The 22,753-nt window shown below is 40.5% G+C and overlaps 1 protein-coding gene across 1 annotated transcript in view; it reads left to right on the top strand.

Annotated features, from left to right (window-relative positions):
- The window catches only part of dync2h1 (dynein cytoplasmic 2 heavy chain 1), an 86,007-nt gene that overhangs the window by 11,270 nt on the left and 51,984 nt on the right, over positions 1–22,753 (top strand). The window contains 38 exon segments of the mRNA XM_061682719.1: positions 671–820; positions 1,006–1,211; positions 1,343–1,498; positions 1,610–1,724; positions 2,037–2,207; positions 3,085–3,243; positions 4,125–4,193; positions 4,304–4,458; positions 4,870–5,002; positions 5,076–5,193; positions 5,291–5,403; positions 5,543–5,656; positions 5,801–5,951; positions 6,751–6,956; positions 8,478–8,660; positions 9,018–9,200; positions 9,454–9,677; positions 9,839–9,954; positions 10,838–11,037; positions 11,249–11,380; positions 11,515–11,647; positions 11,731–11,938; positions 12,021–12,150; positions 12,801–12,956; positions 13,126–13,385; positions 13,999–14,245; positions 14,659–14,810; positions 14,940–15,084; positions 17,784–17,886; positions 18,027–18,191; positions 18,969–19,093; positions 19,431–19,679; positions 19,771–19,879; positions 19,973–20,086; positions 20,965–21,107; positions 21,191–21,263; positions 21,645–21,805; positions 21,951–22,088. Of these exon segments, the coding sequence (XP_061538703.1) occupies positions 671–820; positions 1,006–1,211; positions 1,343–1,498; positions 1,610–1,724; positions 2,037–2,207; positions 3,085–3,243; positions 4,125–4,193; positions 4,304–4,458; positions 4,870–5,002; positions 5,076–5,193; positions 5,291–5,403; positions 5,543–5,656; positions 5,801–5,951; positions 6,751–6,956; positions 8,478–8,660; positions 9,018–9,200; positions 9,454–9,677; positions 9,839–9,954; positions 10,838–11,037; positions 11,249–11,380; positions 11,515–11,647; positions 11,731–11,938; positions 12,021–12,150; positions 12,801–12,956; positions 13,126–13,385; positions 13,999–14,245; positions 14,659–14,810; positions 14,940–15,084; positions 17,784–17,886; positions 18,027–18,191; positions 18,969–19,093; positions 19,431–19,679; positions 19,771–19,879; positions 19,973–20,086; positions 20,965–21,107; positions 21,191–21,263; positions 21,645–21,805; positions 21,951–22,088 (5,865 nt within the window).

Here is a 22,753-nt window from a genome sequence, read left to right as displayed (position 1 = left end):
GAAGTGAACTGCTTTACAGTAAAACCTAAAAAAGCTAAAGTGTGTATCCAATTCACTCTGCCCATTAACTTTTATAATGCATAGCGGATGCAGACTCATGACATGATGAACCTCCAGAGGGGAGTATTACTGCATGAGCCTGGGGGTGAAACACAGCTCACTTTGCAGTTTACATTCTGTTCTTCTTTTATTATTGATTTTGACCGTCGATTTAGCCATATTGTGCTGAGCAGTTTGGACAAAGACCTGTGACCGATTTCCGGTTCAATGGTCATCATCACTATTTTCCTCTTTGCCATCACCGACACCCTTCTGCAGTTGCATCACAAAAATGATGAAAAAAGCACAACATATTTAGGTGCTGACTCAGTTGAAGTCGACATTTGCTAAGGTCGTTTGTGGTACACTGACATCTCGTGTACTATGATGCACGATGAGGTTGACTTCAGGGGTGCATGTCTCCCACAACTGTTGTTGTACTATGTCGTTTACCTTCTGTTAGACCCTTTGAGGCTCCTTTTTGCCCCCACCTTCAAAATAAAATGTGTCTACTATCATTTTAACTAATGTCCAAAACAGTATGAGCATAGATTGTTTTAATTCGATTTTATGACAATTGTCATTGACAAAGTAGTCGTTATTTTTGACTAAACTGTTTGGGTCTGACTAGATCCTACCTCAGTTCAAGTCTGCGGAGGAGAAGAACCGTTTGCTGCGAGCAGTATCAGGGGCAGGGCTGGACTCCCTCTCCTCCCTGAGGGCCAAATGGGACAAACTGGAGCTTGTCATGGAGAGCCATCAGCTCATGATCAAAGATCAGGTATAACAACAGAGCATCATGGTTTGAGTTCTTGATGTAACAATTTTTTTGCAGCAGCATTTATCTGCTGGTACTTATTTCATATCTCCAAAGCACCTTATCCACTGACTAAAATCCCATTTCGTCACTGTACCTCCTGGTGGCTGACTCTTCTTGATATCATTCATGATGTTCTCTTTTTGTAGGTGGACGTAATGCGAAGTCACACGACAGATCGCATCAATGCCTATAGGGCAGATCTGGAGCGGTTCAAGGCCCGCTGGGACCAGCTAAAGCCCAAAGAGGAGATTCTTGAGTCTGGTGATCATGATACCCTACTTGGGAGTCTTCAGACCATCAGAGATAAGCAGCAAGAGTTCCAGGAGTTAGAGTTAGTTCGCAGTAAACTAATGTAAGTAGTTTACTATATTTTTTTATATAAAGCGCATACAGTAATGAAAATGCCACTTCTCGTGCAGTCGAGTGGATGCATGGTTTCTGATCTTACCACCCTCCTCCTCTATTGTCCCTACTTCTCCTTAGTGAGGATTGTGTCTACTTCGACCTGGAGGTTTCAACTTTCCCTCTAGCTAAAGAGACAAAACAAGACATGGAAGAGTATAGCCAGATGTGGGGTCTGTATGAGGAGTGGCACCGAGGCTTTACCGAAAAAGCTCACGAGGACTGGATCTCATTCAGGTAAAGTAACAGAGACATATCAAAATCATACCATAGATGGCATTTTTTTCTTTCTTTAAATGTGTTCTATGTATTTACATTCCACCCCCCCCCCACCCCCCCATTTTACAGGAGTAAGACCTATCTGTTTGAGGAATTCCTATTTACATGGCAGGACAAGCTTAAGAAACTGGAACAACCTACAGCCATTTCTGTTAAATTGCAAGAAGAAGTGGATAAATATAAGGTACACAATCCAGTTAAAGACTAATTCTTATTTTCTTTGTCAGTTGGTCTCTTATACATGAAATGAGCTTGTTGTGTGTTTCTTACACTCAGCAACTGACCTAAAATTGCATTGGTCATGTAAAATATACATTGTTCATGCTTTTCTTTGAATATAAGATATTATTTGTAAACCATAAGTAGTCGGCAAAACTGTTTTTAATAGACTACAATTTTGTTTTATTAAGATAATAGGGATTGATTTCGTACCCTCTTACTGTGTGTGATTTTGTTTGAATGTTCAAATGAATACCTTTTCCATCTGTGTGTTCAGAGCATTGTTCCAGTGCTGAAGTATGTGCGTGGGGAACACCTGTCTCAAGACCACTGGTTGGACATGTTCCGTTTGCTTGGTCTTCCGAGAGGGATGACTTTAGAAAGACTCACCTTTGATGACCTTCTTGGAGTGGCAGATAACATTATTGCAAAGGCCATGGAGCTCAAGGTACAGTGCATATAAAAGAAATCTACACACCCCTGTTCAAATGCCTTTTTTAAAATATAAATTGTGAAAGATAAATCATTTCTGAACCTTTTCTACCGTTAATGTGACTTATAACCAGTACAACACAATTGGAAAAAAAAATCTTTTGAAAAGGGGAAGTAAAAATGAATTACGATATGGACACCCTCTGATAAGTGGGTATGTGGCTGTGTTCAGAATTAACCAGCTACATTCAAGCTCATGTTAAAAGAGCGTCTGCACGTACCTGTCCTGCTGACTGTTTTTTGGAACTGTTTATAATTCCCTCCACCTTGACTAAGGGCTCAGTTGCAGCGAAACAGCCCCTAAAGCATGATGCTGCTACCACCTGCACAGTCTTAATTGGATCCAATATGAGAGCTACTGTACATTAAGAAATTCAACTTTTACTTTGCTCGGTTTTGATTGACACTGCCAAAGAGATATTCATGTTATTGTAGTGTTGTAGCACTACAATGCATTGCATATTAGTGAGAGGTGTTCAACTGCCATTTTTAAAAGGTCGTAAAAAAATGAAATACCTTCAGATCAGTCTATAATTGGTAAAGGGAAACACTATATCATTGCACTGATTCATTGCAAAAATACTGTGACTACATTTTGGAATGGTGTTGGAATAATTTTCTCCTTTTTCTCATGTTTTCTTTATCTTGCTGCTCTTCGTATCATAAATGCAGAAGTACAATTAAAACAAATTCCTCGTGTGTTTTTGACATACTTGGCAAATAAAGACGATTCTGAAGTGTTACGAATGCGTTAAAAAGTCAAACCCTTATTATGAAGTAAACATCTGTGGTTTTCAAACACAGAAAATGTTTGGATGTTTTACTGTGTGTAGGACCTGAACAGCCGTGCCCAGGCAGAGGTGACAATTAGAGAAGCACTGAGAGAGTTGGATTTGTGGGGAGCATCAGCTACCTTTAACCTCACAGACTACACTGGCAGCAGTGGCCACCCTCTCACCATCATCAAAGACTGGAAAGATATAGTCAGCCAGGTAGATGCATACACACACTGAACCAAATTTGCTTTGACACACTGTATGTACATGTGCTATCAGACTCATTACTATACGCATTGCCAAGTCATAAAAAGATCTGAAGACATTTACAAATGCATCCAGTTTTGTTGCACAATACCTCAAACCCCCTCATCCTATTTATCCAGAATATTGGACTGGCACCATGGCCAAGTTGAAGCACCCTTGATTTGATTTCAGACAAAATCCTTCAGGATATCTTGGCAATATTAAATTTGATTTACAGTATATTACTGGAGGTCTTTATTAATATCCTGCGAGATAATCTGTATTGTTCCAGTTCATTGTAAATTTGCCCTACCTGTATTTGAGGAATCAGTTCTTGTTAGGTAATGTAAGAACTTTTGTATTCTTTGATTGTTTTTTATTCAAACGCAAAAAATCAGATTCAGGATTACATTTTTTCATGGGGATTTGTGAGTCAATCCGAATCACCACTGATTCATTCAAAGCTCTTAAAAATCTTAGTCGATCACGCACAAAAGGCCCTTTTAACAGTGCGTGCAATCTGTTAGCGTGAACACGCAATTTAGCGCCCACTATTTGGGATCTTAGTCAATAAACATAGACCATGGCTAAACATAAACCTCTTGTAAGTTATTTTATTGTCTCTGATAACGGCTCATTTATAATTGTGTTACTTAAAAGACAAAATAGTGCAGTCTGCATGCAGAACAATGTTTAATTTACAAAGCTTTTTTGTTCTGTAATAGTTCAGGCAGCTCATTTAAATGTCTCATCAAGATGAACTTTAATTGCTACAAAGATGTAGCTGTTATCAGTAACATTAACAGACACTACTACACTATTAGTTTTATTACCACTTTGTGTCCATCCAGGTGGGAGATAACCGCTGTCTGCTGCAGTCTCTGAAAGACTCTCCCTACTACCGCAACTTCCAGGACAAGGTCTGATGAACATGTGGATTGGCGTCCTTTGAGTAAACATAAATAATTAAGATCAATAAAGATTCAAATGACAACTGCTGTATATGTATGTTTACTTCATTTATGTTCAGGTCAGCTTGTGGGAGGTACGTCTGTCAGACCTGGATGAATACCTACTAAATCTAAATGCCATCCAGAGAAGATGGGTTTATCTTGAGCCTATCTTTGGACGGGGCGCATTGCCCCGGGAGGAGGCCCGCTTCAAACGGGTTGATGAAGACTTCAGGTAACTTGGAGTATGGGTCTGAGCTTTGTCGGAAGATGGTGGACAAATATATAATATGTGCCAGACCCCTCAAGTATTTCAGGATAATGTTTGTATGGTTTCACTGGAACTTGAATTTTGGGGCACACTATCAACGGGGATGAAAAAATATATCGGAACAACACAGACAACGTAGAAAAAGAGAATATTTTAAAAGTAAACGGCTGTTTTTTATGTGGACATCAGGCTTCACTCATACTGTATATTGAAACCAGGTGTTCTGTTTTCAGTCCATCCACCCATCCATCCATTTCATATACCTGCATTCATTGTCTATACCTCTTGTTCTCATCACGGTCAATATCTTTGTCCCTACTATGACAGAATATGTACTGTAAATATTAATGAACATCAAAATCCCATGTGCCACAGGGCTATAATGTCAGACATCCAGAGGGACAACAGAGTAATTTCTCTGAGCTCAAGGGCTGGCATGAGAAACTCCCTGGTGACCATAATGGACCAGCTGCAGCGCTGCCAAAAGTCACTCAATGAGTTCCTGGAGGTACATACAAGAACACCAACACAAGGCATCCCTTCATGTATAACTATTTCATATCTATGTGTGACTGTTTTAGGAGAAGCGCTCTGCCTTCCCACGATTTTATTTCATAGGAGATGATGATCTTTTAGAGATTCTTGGTCAGGCCACCAACCCAACGGTCATCCAGACACACCTTAAGAAACTGTTTGCAGGTCACAAAGCTTTATTCTGTAATTTTTTTCTGGCTTTTGTGGACCCCATTAAAACCTTGAAGCTTTGTGGAAGCTAATTAGTGTACTACTTGCACAGGCATCCATAGTGTTGTGTTTGATGAGGAGTGCCAGCACATTGTGGCCATGTGTTCCTTGGACGGAGAGATTGTTCCTCTCAGAAATACTGTTCACATCTCCAGCCTTGTGGAGGTAAAAAAAAACAAAAAAAACGTGAAATGTGTTATTTGGATCATCGAATTTTTTTTTTTTTAATAGGTTAGTATTTTTCATTGTTATGTAGACATAGTCTGTTGCTCAGTGTTTCTGAATATATCTGTGTGATTTGTAGGTGTGGTTAAATGAACTATCTAAGGAAATGAAGGTGACTTTGAGGGAAATGCTACATGAATGTGTCACGGCAGGGAAAAATGGTGATGTCGACCCCTCACGTTATCCCTCACAAGTACGTATTCATCCTTTTTTTTATACAATTTTTAGACTTTTGTGCCCTTTGCTTTATTCATATTTGTTTTCGTCAGTTTTTTAAGCAAAATTCCCTTTTAGTAAAAAGGCCTGAAAAGTCAAGGTTGTATTATTTTTTGTATAGATTTTGTGTCTTGCAGAGCAAATCCAGTTTACTGAAGATGTGGAGCGAGCGCTCAAGGAACACAATTTACAGCAGCTTGAGTTGGAGCTCAATGCCAAGCTGGAACACTACACCACAATTGACACCAGCTCTGACGACCACACAAACACAGGCAGGACCACTGTATTTCTTTATGCACTTATAATACTAATATTTATTTATTTTTTAATTTAATTTTATTAAATTTATTTCTATGTCACAACACAGAAGCTTACTACTCTCCAATGATCCCGTTAGGCAAGCTGCAATCTTAGTTACAAAACATTGCAAGCATATTACAGCAAGCAAAAGTATACGTAGCAGGCCATGTTATTATGTACAGTCAGAGGCAATAGTTAAAAGGCATGCATCTGGTGATAATAAAAAAAAGAATAAGTGAAAGAAAAAAAACAATAAGCAAGTGCAATTGAAATGCTGATTGTAAAAGTGGCAAAAGTGAATGTGCATTCTGTGCGCCATGCGCAAAACAGTTAGGTGGCCTTTAGGTGCAAAGATCGGCCTCAAAAATCCTGATCGTGTAAATTTTATTATGCATATTTGGTCTGCGCATGTGCGAGGGGAATCTTCGTTGATTTCAGCACCACCTTCTGGCGGTCATTAAGTTTTCAAAGAGTTCATTTGCAACTTTCGTTTCATAATGTTCAAAAATTCATGGAAGGGCCACTCCGAGTGTGGGCCCGCGGGCCGCCAGTTGCCCGTCACTGTTGTAAACAAATGTATTGTACTCAGTTTGCATCAGTCTTACTAAATTAAATGCTCAGTTTATTGACAATATTCTCTTCAGTTGATTGCAAGCGATAAGAAGACAAGCCATCTCACACTGCTGATTGTTTACTTTGTAAATACTTTACAGTTCATGTTTTATCACATTTCAACCATGCAGCTATTCATATAATAATGGCCCTGTATAGACACTGGTATTCTGCAGCTGAAATTGAAGGCCTTGATCCTGGACATTATCCACAACATCAGTGTGGTGAAGCAGTTGAAGCAAGCAGAAGTCGGCAGCCTTGAGGCCTGGGCCTGGCAGAAGCAACTTCGCTTCTACATGGGACCTGACAAATGCTGCCATATTCATATGGTGGATGCACAGTTTAGCTACACCTACGAGTACCAGGTGGGTAACTCTAACTTGTTATGCCTCCTCTTTTAATGTATTATTGTTTTTCTTGCAACAATGCGCCTCCCGCACAAATTCAGAAGGAGGCGTCTCCTTGAGCATGACCTTGTGTTTTATTCCAGAAGACATCTGCAAGGATCATTTCCATAATGTTGGCACACACCCGATTCCAATAACGTGTGTCACCATTAATCATTGTCCCAGAAAGATATGAAAATTGAACTAGTGTTTAAAAATAGCAAAATCATCATTTGAAGTCAGAATTTAAATGGGAAGATAAAGCTCGTGCTTAACATCTAATTTACAATAGGCTGTGTGTGAGAATATCTACTCAGATAGAAGTCATTTGTCAGGCATCAAATTTGTGTATATAGAGCATTTTAGACAGATGAATGACTCATCTCATGCCACTCTGTAGAGTGCAGTCCTTCGCTCACGCTGTCCTCAACATGCATATGACTGAATTACATTCTCAGATGTTAGTGACCCACAAAATCCCTAATTTGCCCCCAAATATAATGTTGTTTTACTGCTCTGTGTTTCACCAATAAATGTCAGTCAAATCAAAAAAATCCTAAAAAGAATAGAGAAACAAACAACAGTGAAAACATGATATAATAGGTTATAAATTGATTAAAAACTTGCTTAATAGTCTTACACACTATGAAAAACAGAGATAGTAATGCTAACACTCAGCATTGTGTGACACTACATAATAATCCCTTGTGAATACCTCTACCACACAATATTGTGTCTTGCACTCTTGGCTGCTATGCAATGAAATGTGAGTGCAACAAACTTGTGTGGTTTTGTTTTGGGTTTTCACAAACTATTTAAGTAAAATAACTCACACAATTTGGAAATGCATGTATTTCATCGGACAGTGACATACGTACATATTCATCCATGCTCATCCCAGTTTATAGCAACCAGGAAGGTGTGTTTGATGGGGTTTTGCAAAACTTAATTTGGGGAACTTTTCAAGTGCGGATTGTTTAATGTCCCAGGAATATGCTACCATTTGGGGGAGCTGTTTATTTATTTATTTGGCGGCACGGTGGCCGACTGCTTAGAGTGTCTGCCTCACAGTTCTGAGGACCGGGGTTTCATCCCCGGCCCCGCCCGTGTGGCGTTTGCATGTTCTCCCCGTGCCTGCGTGGGTTTTCTCCGGCACTCCGGTTTCTTCCCACATCCCAAAAACATGCATGGTAGGTTAATTGACAACTCAGCACGCCTGCGACCCTAGTGAGGAGAAGCGGCTCAGAAAATGGATGGATGGATGGATGGATGTTTATTTAAGAATGTAAAAGTGAACGCATATTCAGCTCATTTGAAAAGACACTTAAAGCATATGTCCTTTTGTTTTCTGGTCAGTCAAATGTTTTCTGATTCAGTTTTTTAATCATCCACCTGCATTCTCTCTGTTCACATCGTATCATCTTCGTCATGTCGTCGTCATGATCTTTGTCTCTTTGTCTCTCAATTCTCTCTCCATTCTTTCTCTCTCTGGTCTGCCAGGGGAATGCTGCGAAGCTGGTGCACACTCCACTGACTGATAAATGCTACCTGACTCTGACTCAGGCCATGAAGATGGGGCTTGGGGGGAACCCCTATGGGCCAGCTGGAACAGGCAAGACTGAGTCTGTCAAAGCTCTGGGTGGGCTGTTTGGACGCCAGGTGTTGGTGTTCAATTGTGATGAGGTAAAAAAAATGTACAGTGTGTGGATATGTAACGTGTGGAGAAATAATCTATACCCCAAATCACAAATTTAGATATAAATAAAGATAATATAGCATTTATTAATCACAGGCTTTCTATTACAAGAAAAACATGATTAATTAGTGAACACAGCTTTTAAACACTGTTGATATCTTGGTTTTGAACAAGGCTAAATATTAATACAGCGAGTATCTTTAGGGATTAGTACATTGTGTACAGACAAATGTATTATATTCTTTAATCTTTGTTTATCATCTCATGTATGAATAATTACAGGTTTGTGACTTCCAAAGGAAGAGAAATTGAAAGTCTCTTTTCCCGTGTTGTCTTTTAACCAGGGTATTGATGTGAAATCAATGGGCCGCATTTTTGTGGGCTTGGTGAAGTGTGGCGCGTGGGGCTGCTTTGATGAGTTCAATCGTTTGGAGGAGGCAGTGTTGTCTGCAGTTTCTATGCAGATTCAAGCCATTCAAGACTCCCTTAAACAGCACAAGCACACATGCGAACTGATGGGGAGGGAGGTCAGTGACTATGAACTGATGCAATACAATTTAGTTTTGCAAGTACGGCTGCCAAACTAACTTTGTGTCTTATTGCCTCTGTTCTTAAATTATTCAATGGCTTTTGATAGACGTAGTTTAACAAATACTGTGGTGTCGGTTGCAGTGTTTTCATTCTACCTATTCAGAATTTATTTCAACATTCAATCTTCTAAAATATACATTTGATTACCAATGTTTGTTTGTCTATTTATTTATTTTCCTCCTCTTCCAGATTGAATTAGATCCAAACTCAGGAGTGTTCATCACACTGAACCCAGCAGGCAAAGGTTACGGAGGTCGACAGAAACTTCCAGACAACCTAAAGCAGCTTTTCAGGCCCGTGGCCATGAGCCGACCTGACAATGAGCTGATTGCTGAAGTCATTTTGTACTCAGAGGGCTTCAAAAATGGAGAAATACTGGGTCGCAAGCTGGTTGCAATCTTTAACCTGGCCAGGTACAACTTGTATTCAATTGTGCTGTAGGTGTATGTTGCATTTTAAAAACTGTGTACCAGCATAGTCTATTGAGGTCTGAGAAAAAGTTAAGTTCGCTCTTGGACCAGTCCTACAGTCAATTGAGGATGGTTAAGCAAGCGTCTTTCCTTTTTGTGTCTAGGGAGCTGTTGACCCCGCAACAGCACTACGACTGGGGTTTGCGTGCTTTGAAAACAGTGCTGAAGGCCTGTGGTAGTTTGCTGCAGCAACAGAGAAAGAGCCATGACAAGGACAAGAGTGAGACCCTCTATGAATACTTTCAATATTTGAAACATTGCGAAACATTTGTAGTGTTACTAGCAAGGGTGAAACTTAACCGGGCCACCTATTTGGTGACCTTGAGGCTTGTTTATTGCAGCAAAAACATCCATATCATCAGCAGCTGAAAACATATCTAATTAATGTGAGGCTGTACAATACAGGCAGAGGAGCCTAATTTACTTCTTTGAAAAGCAATATATCGCTTTAATGAAGCACATCTAAGGCTATGCATGAGTATGACAATGGATCTATTGGCCACTGTTTCTCTGCCAGTTTTGCCTTTGCCTTCCAAACATCAATTGACCCCAACTCTGCTGTAAACTTTTTGGTAACCTCAGGCTGCAATTTTTCTTTGCTTTGTGACACGGTTTCTAACTTTTCCTCTGCACCATTTCTATTCTCTCTCTCTCTCTCTCTCTCTCTCTCATTTTCTCCCCCCCCCCCTCCCCTAAATCCCCATTCCTTGTGGTCTACCACCCACTCTTTATCTGCCCAACACACTCATATTCATACGTGCGCGCACACATGCACACACACACACACACAGTCCATTTTCTCCTCCTCTGCGTGGCAATGGGTCGTCAAGCCTCTCTGGTGTTTGGCTCAGTGTGTAGTCTAATCAACTATTCTACTGTTCTCTGAATAAAACACGCTTGGGCAGGAAGTGCATGCATCTTAAGTCCTGCCAATCTCTTAAAACATGGCACACTCTTAAACAAGTGGCATTTTTAAATGACTTGATTTGTTTTTTCTACTCTTTGAACTTGTTTTTTTTTTCCCCAGATAGATTTTTTCCCCCCCATAATTTAATTCAAATGGTGGAATTTTTATTTATTTTCCTTCTACTGTATGTCTGCAGTTCAAGAGATCAATCTGGTGGTCCAGGCATTGCGACTGAACACCATGTCCAAGCTGACATTTGCTGATAGCTCGCGTTTTGATGCCTTGCTCAGAGACGTCTTCTCTGGGGTTAGTTTCACTGATGTTGAGGACCTGCCCCTCACCGAGGCCCTGAATCAAGTCTACAAAGAGAATCGACTCGAGCCTATACCCACTCAGGTGTGTGTGTGTGCGTGTGTGTGTGCGGGCGTGTGCGTGCACGCTGCTTGCGTAAGTGTGTAAGTGCGTGGATGCGTGCAAACACTCTTGCTCACACGTTTGTCAGAACTGCTACAAACACTCACCTTGGTGGCTGAATCACAAATGAATTGTGTGAATGTGCCAAACATACAGGGCAATTGTACCTTTAAACAATTGTTTGTGTGTATAGCTCAAAAAGGCATTGGAGCTGAATGAGCAGCTCAGACAGCGCATGGGTGTGGTGATCGTGGGACCAAGTGGAGCGGGGAAGTCTACTCTGTGGAGAATGCTTCGGGCTGCTCTTAATAAGACAGGCAAAGTGGTGGGTGGTGATATTCTTCTTTCCCACTTTTCAACCCACTGGTTTCTAGTTAGTTGCAACTCATTATTATCTTGTTCCGAATGCAAATTTGACACTTTTCAGTTATGGTATGTTGTTGTTTCCTAATGTTGTAGGTGAAGCTGTATGCAGTAAACCCTAAGGCAATGCCCAAACAGCAACTTCTGGGACATATTGACATGGACACGAGAGAGTGGGCCGATGGCGTCCTTACACATAGCGCCAGAAATGTGGTTAAAGAATCCCAGGGTGAGAAGATTGTTTGGTTGTGCTCTGTATTTATTATTATTTTACGTGTATTTACAGTGCATTTCTCTAATTTTCTTTAATAGATACAAGCTCCTGGATTGTGTGTGATGGTGACATTGATCCAGAATGGATTGAGAGTCTAAATTCTGTGCTTGATGATAATCGCCTCTTGACAATGCCAAGTGGAGAACGTATCCAGTTCGGACCCAATGTCAACTTCCTGTTTGAGACTCACGATCTGAGCTGTGCCTCCCCAGCTACAATATCACGCATGGGCATGATCTTTCTCAGGTCAGTATTATCTAACAATGTGTGTTTATTTGCAATTGATACCATTGTTTTCCCTCTTCCAACATTCCCTTTAATTCTTTAGCGATGAGGACATAGATGTGGGCGCCTTGGTGAAATCATGGTTGTGGAATCAGCCCGAGCAGTGTCGCTCTAATTTAGAAAACTGGCTGGGAGATTTATTTCAACGAGCTCTGGACTGGGTCCTCAAACAGGTAACCTTTGCCCTGCTTCTCCAGTAAATATTCATCTGATATTTCATTGAGGACACTTGCACAGTCTAATGACTTTCAAGGCTCTTGTAAATCTAAGCACCTCTCAGTATTATGCACTACAATTCTACGTTATTGTAATCAACAATCACAACAATAACGAACAACATCCTACATTAATATCGCTCTGGTCAAAAGTTACTATTATTAAGTGTGCCTAATGAAGTTTCAGTCCAGATATGAATGGAAATGTATTAATTTAATGTCAATTATTGGCACTTTTGGTGCCTAATCATGCAATTAAGTGACCGACATTAATGCAAAACTACACTGTGTGTCGTGTCTTTTTTTTTTTTTTTTTTTTTGGTAATATTTGAGTTTTGAAATACATACAAACTCCCTATCTCAAGTCCATTTTATTTGAGTTCCAATTATATTCAAATGCTTGGATTTTGGATTAAGTGCATGATCTTTTTTTTTAAAATTATGGTGATAAAGTAAATTTGAGTTTTGCGTATGCATCTATAGTACTTGTAAGACTTTTGTAACACACTATAGCTGTAAAGTACTGAAAACATTTGGGAAATTGTATTGAAACACTTGGGCAAAAAGTGTCCAACCTAAATTGTTCTGTTCTCTCTTTCCTCTATGAGAATGACTTTGTGGTGGAGACCAGTCTGGTGGGTACAGTACTCAATGGTCTGTCTCACCTTAGTGTTGTGACAGAGAGGGGTCAGTTCATCGTTAGTCTTCTCAGAGGTTTAGGAGGAAACCTCAACCTCAAAACAAGACAAGAGTTTGCCAAAGGGGTGAGCACTTGTTTTTTTTTGTAATAGCACACCATGCAATGGTGTTTTGGTATGGTGTTTGCATTCACAATCCCTCCCAATAAATGATGTCTTTTTACCTATTTGTTGTGGCCTCTGAGTGTAGAAGCAAGGATGCATAAACCTTTCTGCTGCTTATCTGTCTTTTTAGCTGCTAAGCTGGGCCGGAGAAACCCCACCAAACACCAGGAAGCCACTAGATACCTACTATGACCCTGACAGCGGCCACCTTGCAGCTTATACATTGCAGCGGCCTGACAGTCTCAGGCTGGAGCAGCTCTCTCATTCACATTCACTCCCTGTTATTGAGACTGCAGATATGCAGAGGGCACTGCAGTGCTTCTCCCCCTGGCTGACCGCTCAACGCAGGCAACCTTTCATGGTGGTGGGACCAGAGGGCTGTGGGAAAGGGTAACTACACACATGGATGTGGAAAATATATCCACTTAACAAACTTATTATATACACTTGCTCAATCTATTAAGGTGAAAAACAAATAGAGCTGTATCAAAAATTCAGACTTAAAAAGATTCTGAGATGCATTTTCACAATTTTGCAGTGATGCGCACAGGAAAGTCTTTATAGTATGTTCACCGCTCATACAGCTATGTAAATAGAGTAACCGGAATAAAATGCATTTCATTGATGCATTGCTACACTTTTAATAGTACATCTCTTGACAGTGTCAATTAAAACTATTTATTATCTTTGTAAGGGTAGATAATGTTTGTGTAGCTCTTGTCATGCTCAATCTCATTGGAGTGTAAAGTACTTATTGTTGTGGCATGGCATGCCAAGTCATTTGGGGACCTAACTACAATAACTATGTAATCCATTACTTTCCCCAAATTGATTTTATATAATTCAGCATGAAACATCACTTTTGACCTAGCTATCTACCCCTTCTTGAAATCGGCCTTGACCTTAATGTACTAATTTAGAAAGACTGCTGTTTCACTGCTGTCTTGGATCATATGAAATTCTGAACAAACACATCCTAAAGAATTTTTTTTTTAACATCTAGAATGCTCCTGCGCTTTGCCTTCTCACGGCTACGCTCCACACAAGTGGCGGTGGTCCATTGTAGTGCCCAGACCTCATCTCACCACGTCCTCCAGAAGCTCAGTCAGACTTGCCTGCTGCTCAGCTCCAACACCGGTCGAGTCTTCAGACCCAAGGACTGTGAGAACTTGGTCCTCTACCTAAAAGACATCAACCTACCCAAACCTGACAAATGGGGGACAAGCAACCTCACAGCATTTTTGCAACAGGTACAAATTTTGTACAAAGAGTCTAAATGAATAGCAAGCCTAAAAAAACTATTCTAAGTGTGCTCATTTCAAATCAGTAATCTGTCAGTATTACCTTATTAAACAGCATACGAAAGATGCAATACGTGACGGGTTTAAATGAGATGGTTAAAAGGGTGGTAACTAAGGCGGATGGTCTTATTACACATCAGCAATTGGACTGCTGAATGCAATAATAGTAATTCACTGTGAATGGAAAAAAAAATGAAAAAGACAAGTTCTATCATGACACACAAATAGCATCTTTAATGTATGTAGAAATACATATGAACTTCGGAACAATCGGTCGGCATAATACAATTTAATTAACCATTAATCGTAATTTCCTCCAAATTAATGTCCTAACTCTGTACATCCCACTCTTCCCTCTTTAGGTTTTGACATATAAAGGATTCTATGATGAAAATCTGGAGTGGGTGAGCCTGGAGAACATTCAGGTGGTGGCCTCAATGTCAACAGGTGGTGCTGTAGGGAGTCATTCGCTAACATCCCGCTTTTCATCGATAGTTCGCATCTGCACCATTGAGTAAGTGCAATGGTAATTGCACCTTCTTTATTATTATTTCCCCACCACCATCAACCTCATCACTATGAATTGTGCTATTACTGTTTCTCTGGCCTCTGTCTCCATCTGCTTTGGTGCCTTTACTCTCAGCTATCCAGACCGGGAGCAGCTGCAGACTATCTACTCAGCGTACCTGCAGCCAATTCTCCAACACAGTCTGGGTAGCCAAGCATCGTGGGCCAGCACAGGGAAAACACACCAGCTGGCTGGTTCGCTGGTGCAGCTCTATGAACAGGTACTGAACTGGACAGAACATTTTATGTTAACATCTGTATTTGTGGCAACACCATTTCCTGAATTACTGAAAGCATAATCTTTAATGAGTACAAATTAAATTACGTTTTCAACATTCAGAATAGAAAAAAAACAATGACCTTTATCAATCAACAGTGCTGCCTCGTGCGCTATAGCAATATAATTGTTGTTTCTTTTTTATAATATTGTTATGTAATGCAGATTGGGAACGTGCAGCGATTATGTATGAAATAAGAATTGTAATTAATTTAGGATAAAGTCATAAGACGGGAGCGACGTTTGCGTTACCGGTTTATCGTAATTTTGATTTAATTGTTAAAAATCAAACTAATGTCTCGAAAAGGGCACCACATCAATTTTTTCAAGTTTAACTTTAGGCGAAATGACGACAAACCTTTTTAATCAGTCTCATGATTGCTACACTCTACGACATTTTGAGTCCGAGGTTACAGAGGTTTACTAAAATTCAGAACACACACAAAATACGACCACGGGTGGAATTTTATAGTATATTTAATGAAACACACAACTACAACAGGCGGTACGGTGAACGACTGGTTAGAGCGTCTGCCTCACAGTTCTGAGGACTGGGGTTCAATCCCCGGCCCCGCCTGTGTGGAGTTTGGATGTTCTCCCCGTGCCTTTTCTCCCACATCCCAAAAACATGCATGGATACGCTAATTGACAACTCTAAATTGCCCACAGGAGTGAATGTGAGTGCGGATGGTTGTTTGTGTGTATGTGCCCTGCGATTGGCTGGCAACCAGTTCAGGGTTTACCCCGCCTCCTGCCCGATGATAGCTGGGATAGGCTCCAGCACGCCCGCGACCCCAGTGAGGAGAAGCGGCTCAGAAAATGGATGGATGGATGGACAATTAAAACAACAAACTACAACAAGAACATAACACTAAGAGTAAACGAAAGAAAGAAAATAAGGGGCTAAACTAAATGAGCGTATGAGCGTTTAATGCGTTGAGTCAGCGCGAGAAAAGGCAAAGTTGGGATTTCGTATGAAACTAGTAATTTCCCCCAATTATTACGCACTGATGTTGTACATCATAGTAAGGATTGCAGTGTCGACTCACGAACGCTGATCAGCTGGTCTTTGGGGTGGTCTTCCTCCGGACCTCAGGCAGGAAAGAAGCAGGTTCGGTTGAAGAAAACCAGATGCACAAAAGTAAAAAGTAGGAGGAAAGGAAAGTTGTTGGCCCATTTAGGATGAGCTCATAACTTCCCTGCCGGTTGACCTGATCAGTGGCCATCAGTGGCGTTCGGCATCCGTCTGGGGTGTCGGCAGCTGCTTGTTGAGGCCCCGCCGACCGATCGTGGCTAGGCTAAGGGATCGGAGCCGCATGGTCGACTTCTTCGATCGAAAACGCCGCCAACTTGGTTGCGGCGGGTGTTCGCGCATGTGGTGGCACCCGGTGGTGACCGAGGACAAAAAGGCAACAAAAGAAGGGGGAGGGGTGGCCAGAGTCCACCCAGCTGGCGAGCTACCAGCACAGAAGGAAAAAGAAGCCTCAACTCAACTCAGCTCAACTCTACTCCAGTCCAGTTCCTGTTCAACTGAGACAGGTGTGAGTTTAGCGTTAAATACCCCAGGGGCGGAGTGTAGGAAGAGGGAATGCCGACTGAGAGAAGACCACGCCCACCAGCCTGAATCTTGTCCACAAATTTGAGTAAATAGCTTGTAAAATAATAATCTCAAACACTCCCAACTTTGTACTCTCACGCATAGAATCATTGTTTAAACTTTAGTCGTGGCAGATGGGTTGCTTATTGTTCAATACAACATTTCGTACGGTTTGATTTCAAATCATGAACAGCTTTCAAAATCATGCAGAGGACCTGTCAAAGTGAGAATGGGGACATAGACACCAATGCATACATTTGGAATATTTCTACAGTTTGAAGGTATAAAAACGGACATTCAATCTTCTGTTAACAAACATCAAAGGCACGTCCACAAGTTCTGCCTGCAGTTCCTCTCAACGCCAGTGGGTGGCGCCTCACGCGCATGGTTGGATATTAACCACATTGTCTGCTTGAAGGGAGCGTCCCTCCAATCTTTTGGTCAGAGAAGGAGTCTTTTGAAGACAGGAATCAAGATTTGACGGGAAGCTGCTAATTAGGTTAAGGTCCACTTGACGTACACCTGGCATTGTCCTTGTCGCCGTCTCACAGCAGGGCATCGTGGAGGAGTCGGCGTTCTCAGGTGGTCACGAGTCTCTGAGAAACCTCAAAGTTGCAGCGTGCATGTCCGCTACGAACGTTATATCGTAAACCTTAGAATAACAGGCTCAAAATGTGCTTGCCTACCGCTCATGTTGTGTTAGCAATAATGATGATGATAATATATTACCGTATTATCACTGTTCAGCCTTATATGCTGTTGTTATTCAATTTTTGCCACACAAATGATCAGACCATTTTTTTGAGCTTTTATCTTGGTCAGTTAAAAATACATGAACTACATGTTTGTATTTACAACATTTGCTTAAAAGTAATTTAAATTAGCTGGATAATGCAGCTCCGGACTCTGACCTGAAGAAAAGCATGATGTACTTCATGTTATTTATTTTTCGGAACCATAAATGTACTGATTACCAATTATTTTGTGTCTTGATGCACTGTATGTTAATATCATGTACTGTAACTTAATTGTTTGATTTCAAATAGGTGAAAGCCAAGTTTACAGTGGATGATCATAGTCACTACCTCTTTACCCCGTGCATCCTCACAGAATGGGTCCTAAGCTTGTTACGATATGACCTCACTGCAGGTAACAAACACATGGGCAATAACTTTTTCTATTGTTTTTAAGCCACTCTTGAATCACATTTGGTAATAGTCCTATTGTCTTTTAGTAAAATAGAGTAAAATACATGTTTGTCTATTTTGTTTAAATCTTTATTTTTTAAGCTCAGTCAGATGTGACGGACAGTGTGCTGGTGGTGGTAGCATACGAGGCTAGAAGGCTTTTCAGAGACCAGCTAGTTTTCTCCAAAGATCTTCACACCTTTGATAATATCCTCTCCTCCATCATCCGTGGGGACTGGAGCTCTGACGCTCTTGAAAACATGAATGGTTGGTGATCTATTTCTGGTTTGCTCCATCATTCCTTACTAGTGTTGCCACAGTTACCATTAAAAAGTAACAAAAGCATAATGTTGCTGTTTAATAATAAAGTTTTTATTAAAAAATAAAATAGACAACATTTTTTGACTCAACATAAATACTTTTTATATTAAAAAAATAATAATAATGTTGACAGTCTTTCTGGATTTCATTTAACATAAATAGGCTACTTGTTTTGTATAAAAAAAACAACAGTATTTCTATACTTCACTTTACATAGATCATTTAAAAAAATATCTATGTATAAAGCAGCTACCTTTCTTTGTCGACACCAAAGCGTGTGCTATCAATCAAGAACATTTGGAAAACGAGACAAAAAATTAATTTTAACTTTGAAAGGTTACTCCTAGTTCCTCGTTGTGATCATTGTACAATATGCAATGTGCAGGCGTTCTTGTTATTTTGCCACAAACATGGCACACGCTGACACTTTGCGTCTTCGTTGGCATGCGTCTCAAAAAGGGGCATGACGACCTATTCATTCTACGGGTGGGACATTCTCTTTAAGCTTGAATGTAGCCACGCGACTCAAAATGTTTCTTCAAAATTGACGTAGGGTTTTTGAAGCTATATAACACTGTCGACAGCAGAGTGTACAGCGTACCTGAATATTGTTTTTCATCTTTAGCTGATGCAAACTTAAAATAGCAACAGCTTGAAAACGCGACTCTCAAATTTGGATGTGCGCGTGTTCAGCTACTGACAGTTTTTTCTCCCTATGTGCAGATGGTTTCTATGTAACGTGGGGAGTATCTGAGGGGGCTGTAATGACTCCGGGCCAGTCTCTGCCTCCACATGGTAAACAACTGGGATGCCTGCATTCTTCTGACCTCAAGCAAGTCATTCAGAAGGTACACAACAATATGTTGGGTTATTTGCTTTGATTTCGAAGGAAATTGAATAACTTTACAACAGCTCTCGACTATGTGTGAATTGAACTCACATTTATATCATTGGCATGCACATTTATAATCCATTTTTCCTTCACTCACAGTTGTCCTAGTCACAATATTTCACTTACAATCTGTTTTATTTTGAGATATAGATTGATTGGAAATACCTTTTACTGAGGAGTACAGTTTTTCTTTGTTTTTCATTTCTCTATCCTAGTTTTGTTGTGTTTGTAACTGTACGTGATGTAAGTGATACTGTCAGTGCATCGTTTACCCATGTTTGTTTCCTCTTTAGGGACTAGTGCTGTACAGTCGTGATAACAGAGAGCTGGACCTCCTCCTTTTCTGGGAAGTGTGCGACTTTGTGTCCAGGCTCGATCGCGTGCTGAGCCGGCCTGGTGGCTCGCTGCTCCTGGCAGGTCGAAGTGGAGTCGGGCGGCACACAGCCACATTTCTGGTGTCACACATGCATGGATACCCTGTGTTTACGCCAAAGATCTCTCGTGGCTATTCCTTGAAGCATTTTAAGAATGATCTCAAGACGGTATGTGTTGGTTTCACTCAAGGTTTTTTCATCTGAGTTAGCTCGTAATTTGTGGACACTCTTGGTGTTTAACACAGTAATATGCGTACAGGTGATGCAGTTGGCTGGACTAGAAGCGCAGCAGGTTGTCTTCCTGTTGGAGGACTATCAGTTTGTCCAGCCTGCTTTCCTCGAGATGGTCAACAGCCTGCTGTCGTCTGGTATGTGTTTTCATTTTATGAGGAAAGATTTAACTTGGAAATGTATACACAATTTTGACTTCAAGTTACAGTCTGTGTTGAATGTGTTTCAAGGTGAGGTTCCTGGACTATACACCCCAGAAGAGTTGGAGCCTCTTCTCTCTTCCCTCAAAGATTCTGCTTCCCAGGATGGATTTACTGGACCCTTATACAACTATTTCTCCTTCAGTTAGTATGCTGCATTCATCTATCATTCTTTTGGACTCCCTGTGTGGTATATCTGTTCTTCTTTTCTCTGTACTGTGTGTGTATACGACTTGTGGTCAGGAGTGTGTATATATTTGTGTGTGTTTATAAGGTGTGTGTGTGTGTGTACACATCGTCATTGCTCTGTATCTGTATCTGTCTATTTCTCCTCTCCTCTTCTCTTATGAGACTATGTACGACTGAAATGCTGCAGGGTTTGAATCTGTAGCCAGAGAATTTATTGAGTAGCTTAATGCTAAAGTCAACCCACTAAATAGCACATTATTTATGTCTGCCAGAGAATTAAAAGATAAAAGAGGCATTATAACACAAGCATCAAGAAACAAACACACACTACCTAGTCTCACTTGTAGTCTCAATTATGTGAAAAAAGGCTTTTACTGTAATCGGGCTGTAGACTCTGACCAAAATGGTGACATATGTGACCTTTTTTTCAGCGTCTGAAAGTAAGAATTTCATCTAGTTGCGTTTGTGCGAGTGCATACATTTTAATGCTACCTGTAACACACTGCATTAGAGATTGTGGTTCAAAGTAATGCATAAGGCAGATGCACATACAGGTTGACGTCAGGACGCTTTCCACGCTTGCGCATTGGTTCACATATTCCCGCTGATTATCATTGGCATGCACATTTATAATCCAATTGGCGACCCCACGAAAGCAAAAAGAAATAGAGCTCCTATGTTTATTTTTTGGGGGAACGGTTTGGATTGGAATACTGGCAGATATGAGAAACTGAGAAAGTTGGTCGCACCAGTGCTACCAGTGGAAAGGTTACAATAGTGTAGCGCCTGCTCATTACTCCACTTCTCACCTTTCTGTGTAAAATCTCTGTTAGGAATCCAGCAGAATCTCCACATTGTTCTAATCATGGACTGTTCAAACCCAAACTTCACCATCAGCTGTGAGAGCAATCCAGCTTTTTACCGCAAGTGTTCTGTCCAGTGGATGGAAGGATGGTCTGAAAGCAGCATGAAGAAGGTCTATTTTTTATGAATATTTTTAAGCATGTTGAATTTAACATGTACCACACATTTTCCTTTAATAAAATTGTATTTTGTCAGATTCCTGAGCTGTTGCTTGCCAAGGCAAGCAGTGATGAGGAGAGGAATGAAGGTGAAAAGAAAGCAAGGAAAGGTATGAATACTTTTTAAGAGTAATTTCCTTTTTTATCATTTTTCCATTGCAAGAACTCTTGAGACATTGGAGAAATCTCTGATTCTATAGACAAAAATAAACTGTTCATTGATCTTCAGAAAGCATTTGATAGCATGAGCCATGCTGTATTGATCAGAAAATTGGAACGTTATGGGATTAGAGGTGTAGCCTTGGATTGACTGAGCCTACTTAATGAAAAGGTATATTTTTTTTAAGTTGGGTAAGTTTAAATGCAGGGAAACTGTTATTCATTATTATTATTTTGTATTATTATAGTTACTCTTTACTATTTCATCAGAGCATACAGTAAATCAGAATGTTGGCATTGTTCTTTCCTCTATTGTTATTATGTGTGGTCAGAAACTGGACAGGAAGATGTGAGCCGTCTGTTCCTGATGGTCCATGAGTCATGTCGAGAACATGGTGCAACACCCAGCCAGTATATGGCCTTTCTACACCTTTACAATGCAATCTATAGCCGGAAACAGATGCAGCTCACAACGAGACAACAGCATCTGCAGGTAATGAATGCAATTATGTAACTGAAAGCTTGTTTGGCAATACAGTCACAGTGATGTGTTACTTGTTTTCTTTTGGTACTATTAATACCAGACGAGTTGTTCTTATGGAAGAAATGGCAGAAAGGACCCTGACTTGTGTTTGCAGGCTGGTGTGTCTAAGCTTAATGAAGCCAAGGCACTGGTTGATGAGTTGAAGAGACGGGCTGCAGAGCAGAGTGTACTGTTGAAGACTAAGCAACAGGAGGCTGATTCTGCCCTGCAGGAAATCACCACATCCATGCAGGTATATCATCTGATTAGATTTGTATTGTCGTTTGCAAATTGTACACTGAGTGTCAGGCAGGACGGTGTCCTTACTGAATCGTCCTTCATCGTCCTCTATGATGTACAGCACCTTTTCTCCTCGTCTCCTCTGCATATCTCTTTCGTTTCCCAGCGGTGTTTAGCGGTGTTCGCTGAGCACAAGTGCACTTTAGTTTGTTTCATTCCATCTGTTGTGTTCTCTCTGTTGGTATCCATAATTCTGAAAAGCATGATCTTTTTTGCAGAATTGTGATTGAGGAAGAAAGAAAAGAAAGAGTTAACGAGAGAGTGATAGTCGTTTGATCCCTGTGGCCGGTAGCGGATAACAATAGATGGTGAAGGAGATTAATTAGAATGAGTTTTGAGTTCAGTAATGATATTTTTTTTATAAAGGTTTGGCCAGGATGAAAGAATGAAAGGAGCATGCCCAGTGTAAGGAAAATCAGATTTTTAGAGGAAAAATGGAAAAGAAGCCTTTCAAATCAGGTAGGTGGGAAGACATTGAAATCAATGAAAAGGTTAGCTTTGGACAAAGGTGCATTTGCAGTGATAGAATTAAATCCTTTTTCTGACAATTTTCAAGTGATATCCTTTGTCTACATTTCAAACGAGTGGCTTTTCATAGATTTAATTCAAACCTCAGTG

The sequence above is a fragment of the Phycodurus eques genome, chromosome 7 (genome assembly GCF_024500275.1).
Source record: "Phycodurus eques isolate BA_2022a chromosome 7, UOR_Pequ_1.1, whole genome shotgun sequence".
In the NCBI taxonomy this organism is placed as follows: Eukaryota; Metazoa; Chordata; class Actinopteri; order Syngnathiformes; family Syngnathidae; genus Phycodurus; species Phycodurus eques.
Note: the sequence above shows the minus strand (reverse complement) of the source record. Positions and strands in the feature narration are given on the sequence as shown.